The sequence below is a fragment of the Elgaria multicarinata genome, chromosome 13, assembly GCF_023053635.1.
Source record: "Elgaria multicarinata webbii isolate HBS135686 ecotype San Diego chromosome 13, rElgMul1.1.pri, whole genome shotgun sequence".
Lineage (NCBI taxonomy): Eukaryota > Metazoa > Chordata > Lepidosauria > Squamata > Anguidae > Elgaria > Elgaria multicarinata.
This window is the reverse complement of record NC_086183.1, coordinates 2088729-2098445: the sequence shown is the minus strand read 5'-3', so window position 1 is coordinate 2098445 and position 9717 is coordinate 2088729. Positions and strand designations below refer to the sequence as shown.

Genomic DNA, 9717 nt, shown 5'->3' with positions numbered 1-9717 from the left:
GGATTGGATCACGGAGCGAGAACCAAAGGGCCTGATCGTGATTCGCCCTCCATTTTGCCCCCCCCCACTTTCCCCCCCCCCACTTAGTCCGTGCGGCGGCTTCAACTGAAGCCCAGGCCTCAAACCGGAAGACCAGGCCGCGCAGCAGGCAGGTAAGTGGGGGGGGGGCTTACCTGGCTCTGCCGCCACCGCGGTCCATGCGGCGGCAGACGGTGGAGCCAGGTAAGAGGGGAGGGGGAATTATTCGCCCCCCCATTTTGTCCCCACTTACCTACCGTCTGCTGTGGAGGCAAGTAAGGGGAAGGGGGGGCAAAATGAAGGGCGAATCACGATCCAACCCTTTGGATCTCGCTCCGTGATCCAATCTGGAGCGGGTCGGGGGAGGGTTGGATCGGCACGGACTGGTTTGGGCCCAATCCGAAAGTTCCGGATTGGGCCCCGAAGCAGTTCGAGGGGCTGGTGCACAGCCCTATTGGAAATAACGGCCGTCACATGGTTTAGGCATCTACACAAAAAGGAATAAATCATCACTCTTTTAAATTACGGTCCTCAGGATTATGGGAGTTACAAAGCAAACCCACCCTTGTTTCAGATGAATGTTTACACATAAACATTGAATGATGCTTGAAGATGCCACCAAATGAAGGAAAGGAGCTTCACCTAGCATGCCATGTTTACTAAAAACACCTCTCCCTGACATGAACATCCTGTCAACTGCAAACTGGACATACATATATGCCACTATCTCAAAGAGCACCCAATTTCATTTAAATCTGTCGCCCACTCGCACCTATGAAGACTCACTTCAATTCTGTCTGCCAGCTTTCAGCAAAAGGAAAGAGAATAACATTACAGAACTAAAAGTAATTCCTGGGCCAGGATCTTACTGGGGGACCTGGTCCCACTCAAAGATTGTGGTTTCTGCACAGCCCAATAATCTGGTTTTCCTTGAAACATAAAATTGAGTTTATTAATATTTTTTCCAAAAAGTTTAAAATACAGAAGGTTCAAGGAATTCTTGTCTCTTGGCAGATGATCAGACTGCAACATGAGAAGACAATCATTCACTGAAATGTTTTGTTTTAATTTTTTTTTTTATCACAATCATCATCATTAGGACAAAGGCTGAGGAGCACCGACTCCACTATGGTAAGGATGATGTTCAATTCCAGAATTACATTTCCAGGTTCCACAAGTCCAGAAAGACAGCCATGATAGCATCAAGTCTTCACAGAGGGCCCCTCGCTTACTGCACAATGCAGTGGCCATTGGCATCTCTGAAGCGTAATCGCATCTTCGGTCGGTATTTCTCAAGATAGAGCAGCTGTTTGGAGTTGAATGCTCCCCTCCTCTTCCTGAAACAGAAACACATCTGAGGCTTTAGGTTTCCTACACCAATACTGAGGAAACATTTACAATAGACTAGCTACTCCAGGCATCTGCAACAGACACCTACCTTCCTATCTAGCCCTGCCACTCTATACCAAAGATGGCAGAACTCAAGCAAATCTGAAGCAAGCACATACACAGAGGCCATTGGACCTATGGGGGTTGCAAGTGGTAAGCTTTAGTTGATTAGGAGAATTAACTTATCTTGGTAGCATAGAAAGCACACCAGCACCATTCCTTCCTGCATTGCTGGAATAGCATGAAATGCTGGGGGGATCTACACTATTGCTTTTAAAGCGCTTTAAAGCACTTTGAAAACGTTTTGAAAACTGTATATGCAGTGTGTCCTGGGCCCCAACAGTTGTCAAAACTGTTATAAAGAGCTTTAAAGCGCTTTAAAGCAGTAATGTAGATCCCGCCCCCCTAACCACACAGGAAGAGCCCATACTGCAACTCCTCCCCTTGCTAGCGTTAGTCTTTGGAAAACTGGGTTAAATGCTAGCATGCGGAGGCACAAATGTGCTTGCCACTCAGGAGCGTGTTTTTTCTTCTCATGAGGGTTCGCGGACCTTGTGCTGAAGCCTTGGAAGCGTTTCCACAGTTCAGCACTTACAAAGGTCAAACTCACACCCTCAATGACAATTGGTGCTGGGAGGAAGGACGGTGGGAATTTACTCTTGCCTTGATACAAACCTCAGCCTATCATGAGGAAGACCTTGCTCCTCTTTGCTTGGTGGAGGGCTGCTGGCAACCACAAATTTTGCCCAGCGGCCAAGGCTAACCCAAACTTGTGTTCCCTGTTGGGAAAGAATTGCAGCACAGGCTTCTCACATGGCCCCAGGTTTCTCATGTTACCCAATGGTATGACAAAGACTGGTTCTGCTGTGGCTCCCATAATGCCAAGGTAACTGAAGGAACCCCCCTTCTACATAGTGATATCCTAACTCTAATATGCAGTGGAGAGGGGGGAAGCTCATTTTTGGAAGCTATTTTTCCTCCTGGTGCATTATAATAAGGAACAAAAAATATTAAGCAACTTTCTCTTTAATAACTAGTGCTTGTGAAATCGTAAGTTCTTTGACTTCCTTCAAATCTCAAAGATGCCCCTCCACTGAGGTTTTCATAATATGCAAATTTAATGAAACAATTGTTCAATAAAAGGATAAGTGATTAACGAAAGTATTTAATCTGTTGACACCCCCAGATACAGCAAAGGCCTTTCTTCCTCATCTAATGGGTTGCACCTTTTCTGTGTCCATGAAACAAATGCCTAGAAGGTTTGGGTGGCACCTTTCAAGGGTCAAAACACCAGAGTAGAGGTGGATATAGATTTACTTCAAAAACTATTAAGGTTTGCCTGTACGGAAAATTACATTTTCATCCCAGAGTTCAGGGCAGCAAGCATGGTCCCTGCACCATTTTGTGAGGCAGGTTAGGTCAAGAGATATTCACTTGCCCAATATGACCCAGTGAGAGATTTACTGCTGAGTAGATACAGAAATGTTAATCCTCCTGGCTTTCAGCTTTTTCCTTTCCCATTATATTTCCAAGCAATTGGAAAGTCTAAGAGGCATGGAATTTGGTTCTAGCCTCAGCACTCACTAAATCCTTGCTCTATTTGACTGCCTCTCACCTGCTGGTTTTCCAGTGTAGCGAAAAGGAAAATATGCTAAAACAGCTCCTTGACATGGTGCAAGGCTTGAACCCTCTCACTGAAAAGCAGGTTTAGAGCTTGAGTCATGGGGGTTGTGACCCCTTCCAGGGAAGGTTGTTCCCAAATGCATATGGCTCTTCTCTTACCAGAGTCTAGGTCTCAATATATTAAGCCAGTGGAATGGAGAGAACAATGGACTTGGGCTACAAATACTCAGATTCAAAAGACTCCTCACTCATGAAACCCACTGTACAACTTTGGTAACATACAGACATAACAAACCAATGGTTGAGACAAGAACACAGCCTTCCCCCCATTCTCTGCACACCAGGGGGAGATATTTAAAGCTCCCATGGCTAGTTAAATCAGAACCATGGTTTGCTATTCTGGTTTGTTAAATAATTGTGGTTTAAACAAACCAGTTTCCCATATCTGGACCAAAAAAGGGAGGAAACTGCAGTTTGGGCAAAAGCATGATTGAAAGCTTTAAATCTCATCCCTCTGCATGCAGAAGAGAAGAGGGGGAATGTATGAGGCCAAGGTTTAGCATTATTTCTGATATGGCCTCTCAGACAAGCCCACCTCACAGTGTAGTGAAAATAAATTGGCAGTTGGGGAGCTCATGTATGTCACTCTGAGCTCCTTCAAAGAAGGGTGGGTAAAAGTGCGAAGTAGCAAATGAATATACATGGTACAGGCAAGCCTGACTCTGCTCTAAGGTGAATCCATCAGACGACACATCATGTAGCTTCTAAGAAAATATTAAAAGAAAAACAGGTTGCATCAGATTCCTCTGCTGAAAACATAAGGATGCTGGTTCCATTAGGAAAAGGCAAATGCTTGCTCAATCATTCTGAATTCCTTTGGAAAGGCTGCCTCCTAGAGCTCGGAAAAGCAAAGCAGTGCCTAAGATCAGCAGGGGAAAGCAACACCACCAGCTAAGACAAGCTACACTAACTGAAGACTCCAGAGGAATTGGTCAGCTTCCCACTGAAGCAAAAAACAAAACACCCCCACAAAAAACCCCAAGTCAAGTTCTCTAGCTAGAGCCTGCTTATTCTTAAGGGGATGTCACATGCTACTGGCCTGGCTCAATTTTTCTACTCATCACTTCAAGGCAGGGTATGGCCTGAGACTGTAAACAGCTGCACCTATTACAGATTCAGCAATGCTCCGAGGAAGCAGCAGCTTCTAACCAGTCTTGAGACAAACAGAGGATTGCTCAACACAAAGAATGCCATAGAGAAAGAGTGGAGGAGAGGCAACACACTGGGGGACTAACCCCCTTCACTTACTGCCTTATAAACTGCACCGCGTCCTCATACTTCATTCCACATTCAATGAGTGCGAGAGCAACCAGAACTGGGGCTCTAGGGGAAGAAGAAAATTCAATACAAATGTAAACTAGGTCCAGAAAATTCCTCAAAATAAGATACAATTAGTGCAGCCATGGGCCCAAGACTGCTTCCGTCTTCCAGCTACAGAACAACATTGACTTGTTTGGTCAAATGCTGCCAGTCCTCCGTGCAGCACCAAATCAAGAACTAGGTGGGTACCTAATGAAAAATAGATAACAAATAAATGAGGCAGAAATGGCTACTAAAATGGCACCTATCACCTCCAGGTTTAGAGGTTGTTTTAAAGAGATTTTTAAAAAGCATTTCCCAATTAATCAGGGGCACCTTTTAAGTCAAAAGTTCTTTAACTGATTTACCAACTAAGCATTAATGGCTCTGGCTGCTGGCACCCCAATCTAAGCCAATCAACTTCCTTACGATACTGAGGAACACAAAGAATAATGGCAAAGAAGACTGGAGTGCGAGCAACCATCATAAGCAGCATAGAAAGACATCCGGAGAGGCAATGGCCAGTAGAGTTTTGTGTCATTCAGAGCCGCAGCACACATTGGCCCCAGGTTCATGGCATTAATGCAGATCAGAATTCCCTCCTCATGTATAGGCCACCAGTGAGGGAGGAAGCAGCAGCCAGGCACCTCTCCACCGTGCCTGGGTCCAGCTCCAGCTGAGAGCCCCCTCCCTCCTGCTACCAATTGTAACTGCTGAACTTTCCAACTAAGATTGTAGTGCCTGAATTTGCTTTCCTTTCCCCCCTCCTCCTCCTCCCTCCCAATCCCCTTTCCTTTTGTGTCATGTCTTTTAGATTGTAAGCCTGTGGGCAGGGACTGTCAAGAAATACTTTTGTAAGCCGCCATGAGAGCCTTTTTTGGCTGAATGGCGGCATAAAAATCCTTAAATAAATAAAAAATAAATAAAATGTATAGAGGCATGTACTAAAAGCGAAGTGAATATCTGTTCTTTTACCATTTTGCAGCTGCCCTTATTGGGAACAGACAGGTTGCTTATAAGGATATCTAATCTAAGCTAAGTGATTTTTCAGCATTGTGTCCCCTTGAGGATTATTATTCTTTATCATATTGCCAAGCCTGTTAGCGTAATTGAAATAATTGTATAATATAGGAAAGGACTGATGTTTGTTACAGAATAAACTGGATGGAATAATGAAGACTTTCCATGACTGAACTTTAGTTTTAAAAATGATCTCAATCAAGTTAGGAGTCTTAGTGAGTAATTGCTGGGAAGGAGGGTGGCAGTGTATGAAACTGATGCATTGGCTTCCTAGCAGACAAAGAAATTTGCATTGTTATGCTACAGACCAAAACCCAGAGGTTCAACTGGAAGAAACTGTGCCACAGACCAGAAATCATCTCCTAAACTAAGAAAGCAGGAGTTTTACCTGCCCAGTCCTGCAACACAGTGTACAGCGACACAGCAGCCAGGTTCTTCACGGAATTTGGTTTTTAACAGGTTCAGCCAGTCTTCCACGATCTCACTTGGGGGGGGTGCTCCATCATCAAATGGCCAGTCCTTTGTAAGAGGGGGAGAGAATGTTTTACTTCTATTCAGTGCTGAAATAGAGGTAGGATGCCATCACACTTCTTTTCAGGCAGACCTATAGTCATTCCACTTTTCAAGAAGGTATAACTGAATCATTCCTAACCATCCTGCTTCCCCCTTTTCTCCCATATTGGTCATTGTATACACTAAATAATTCTACCTGCAAATCAGAGTTGATTACTTATTACAACAGTTGGGGAGTGCAATGAGGGGGGATGTCTTCAGTGTGACAGTAAAGTGGTAAATTAGGGAAATGAGAGAAACTGTCACTGCTAAGGAAATATATACAACCTTCAAGGTTGAGGACAGCTGCAACAACTACCTAACTAGATTTTACTACATGACTCATCAACCCCTTCTTTAGCTACAAATATTAGCTGGCACAGCGTACACGGCACTTTGCACAATAGCATTGGCAAAAGAACACACAAACAGGTTCCTGCTCCAAGGAACGTAGTCTAAAATGTCAACAGTGTCAGGGAGGGGAAAGGTAAATATGAACAAATGTTAAATGTACTTAGGATTTGCTTTAAAACCAGGGAAGATGGCTGAGGTGGTAAGCCGTACATTAAATACAAAAGCTGGGGGGGGGGAATTGTCCCCCTCCCCAATGTTGATAGGCCTAAATCCCCCTATAGCCACACTGTTGCTAGCAATAGAAAAAAAATCTTGCACTGCTGCTTGAGGTCTATTCGAGGAACTGTGATCAGAAACATTTTTCTTAACACTAATTGCAGCGGCGGGGTTGGGGGGGGGTCTGGATCACACCTCCTCTCATACTGTGTTCCTAGTGAAAGCTCTCCTTCCCCATCACATCTTTTAGAATTCCCCAACATGCTCTCAGTGACACAATAAGCATCACATCTAGTTTGACCCAGAGAGGGGAGATTTTGGAGTGGGCAAAAGGTGGCTGGGTTGAAGAAGCCATGGTCATAGGCAAGGCTATGACAGAAAACAGAGCAAAAATACAGAATGAGGTGCCTTCTGTTGAGCACCCTTGATAGAAGATCCATCTAGGGCTGAAAAGGAAAAGCACATGTCTTGTCTGCCGAGAAGATTCCTGCACCACGGAACACCATGTTATCAACATGGAACTGTCAGCTGCTGTTCACAGTTCCTGGAATAAACCTCAAGCGCCACAACCAGTGCTCAGACTGCAAAGCCTTGGGTTTTTCACAGGTTAACAGCTATATAAGGCTGGCATTGCAGCAGCTTATCAGGCCAGATGCCAGCACCAGGGGGACTTCCAATCCTCAGGTGAAGCAAAGTACAAAGCCTATGTTCAGCAGTAGAGCCACTGAACTAACGTTTTCACTGACATAAGTTCAGTTCAATTTGACCTGATCAAGCAAAGCACTGCGTGCTTTTTTTTTTTTTTTTTTTTTAAAGCCAACTGAAGCAGAAGACATTTCATATCTCCTGAAATGGACCCAGGTTAACAAACTTTGAAAGACCCCGAAGAATAGAAGCTGCATTCATTTCTTCTGACAATAATTTGTATGGCATGTTAAATTTGCCTTCTGTTAACTTATCTGCTTTCACAAGAAGCCCATGAAACTGGCTGCTATTATTCTTATTTTACATACAAGGAAAGCAAGTCTGAGCCAGATGGATTTGCTCAGAGCCATACAATGAGCTAGTGTCAAAGTCCAGCTCTTTCATTCAAATCATTTGGTTGTACTCTGCTCTCAGCTTGCTGTCATTCAGAACCCACTAACTAGAATTTACACATATTTTGGGCCAATCCTGAACCCACAGAAATCAGGAGGAAAGATACATGTTTTCCCCCAGACACAGCTACTTCCCTACACTCCATAATGAACCCAATTATTTTAGAAACTAATTTTTGTTTTTCCTAGATTATCTTACGCCACGTCTGCTGTTCAAAGACAAGCTATTTTTGAAAGCAAACACACAAACCTGTAAAGTTTCAGCAGCTGGCACGTACTGACGTCAAAACCAGCCAATCCCCTCCCCCTTGCTTCTTCCTTCATTTAATCTCTTTATTGCATGTGTTTATTTGCCAATACAACCAGCTCAAGCAAGCTATGTCTGATTCTGGTGCCCTCTTTTACCATCTGCCAGAGTAGGATATTGCCGTGTGTGTGTGTGTGTGTGTCCATTCCCATCCTCCCAAAAATTCCTACAAGCAAAGGACAAAACTATTATTTTTAAATGTTTTAAATTACATTTGTATCCTGCCTTCCCTCTAAGAAGCTCAATAACATTTGTGTACATGGTTCTCCTCACCATTTTATCTCCACAACCATCCTGTAAGGTAGATTAGGCAGATGGATAATGACAAGTACAGTGAGCTTTATGGCTGAGAGGGTTTGAACCTGAGTCTCTCCAGTCTCCCTTTGCACTTTTCTAGGACTCATCGAATTTGTCCTCACCTTAAAGTACAACTACAAAATCAACTGCAACCAAGGGGGGAGGGACAGAAAGTGGAAGTAATATAGTATTAAATCAAGCTCTCTTAAAAGCCAAAACTGTGCAACAGACTGGAAAAAAGAATGGGCTGTGTGTGTGTGTGTGTGACTCTTACTCTCTTTTCTTTTTAAATTTTGCCCTTTTCTTCTAACAGGTTTTGCTGGCAAGGTGCAAAGCCCAGAGGAAAGTAAAGCCATCTAGGGGATCAGAAGAAAATTCTGTATCCTGTGGGAGCTAGTTTACACATTGAACTAACAAAAGTGGCAAGCCTCCTGTTAGTTTAGCTAGGCTGAGAAAGTGAAAATTGCAGGATTTGTTGCTTTGGATTCACTGAGCAATCACTAACATGGGAAACCCCAGAGAGAAAGCAAAGGAAAAACAAGTCTGCAGTCACAAGGTGTTGTTATAAACCTCAAGGTGAGAGTAGGAGTACCAGGCAAACACAGACTGCCCAGACCACCACCCCATCATGTTGTGGCAGTGATCATATACCAGTCAACACACTGAACACATCTAACCTACGAATTAGTCACATGTCATCTCAGTGCTGAAATAGTCTGCCCGTCATCTGACTAAAAATGTGCACAAGGAGAGAAGTGGAACTGTGTGGTTAACAGCTGCCCATGATGCAACTGTCACGGGGAAGAGGCTTGGCCCAGCAAACCAAAAACCCACCAATGATCCCTTCACTGCAGTGCACAGCAAACATGATAGCTAAGCATCAACATGCTCTGAGGACATGATCAAATGAGCAGTTGCTTCAACTTAAAACCCTCAAAATGCTTTAACCCCAGTAATGACCCTACCAAGAGGTAAGTGAGTGAGAAGCTATCAGCTCCCTCTCTCACGTACTCTTAAACTGGCTGTTCATGTAAATCAGCCTTCACCAAACTACTGCCCTTCAGATGTGTTGAATTACAAATGCTAGCCATACGGGGTGGAGGATTCTGGGAGGTGTGGACCAACACATCTTGAGGACACCAAGTGGCAGAAGGCTGATGCAAATAATACCAAAAGAACCGAATCCATGCCTTCTTAGGGTTATTCAAAGTGAACCTTCTCTCTCAAGAAGAAAATGAGAGGGAGGAGCAGAGCCTGGGCAATATCTGCCAGCCCCCGCAACCCCTTCATCATACCAAGCTGCAGTTTTGGACCACCCAAACAGCTGCTGGAGCAAGAGGGCAGAGATTGTGGCAGAAACGGAGGAGGCATCTCCTTAAGTTTCACCGCCAGCCAAGGCAGTTGCGCCAAATGCATTTGTTAACTGTGCATTTAACAACTATACTTGATGCATGGAAAGTTGCCGGTTATCAGGCGCAAGGCCAG

At 44.2% G+C, this 9717-nt stretch overlaps 1 protein-coding gene across 1 annotated transcript in view; it reads right to left on the bottom strand.

Annotated features, from left to right (window-relative positions):
* Nucleotides 1–942: 942 nt before the first annotated feature.
* The window catches only part of PTP4A2 (protein tyrosine phosphatase 4A2), a 33783-nt gene continuing 25008 nt past the window's right edge, over nt 943–9717 (bottom strand). Inside the window, exons 4-6 of the mRNA XM_063140209.1 lie at nt 5798–5928; nt 4339–4413; nt 943–1355 (exon numbers count right to left, since the gene is read on the bottom strand). Coding sequence (XP_062996279.1) covers nt 1247–1355; nt 4339–4413; nt 5798–5928 — 315 coding nt within the window. The 3' untranslated portion in view covers nt 943–1246. The remainder of the gene's footprint in view (nt 1356–4338; nt 4414–5797; nt 5929–9717) is intronic.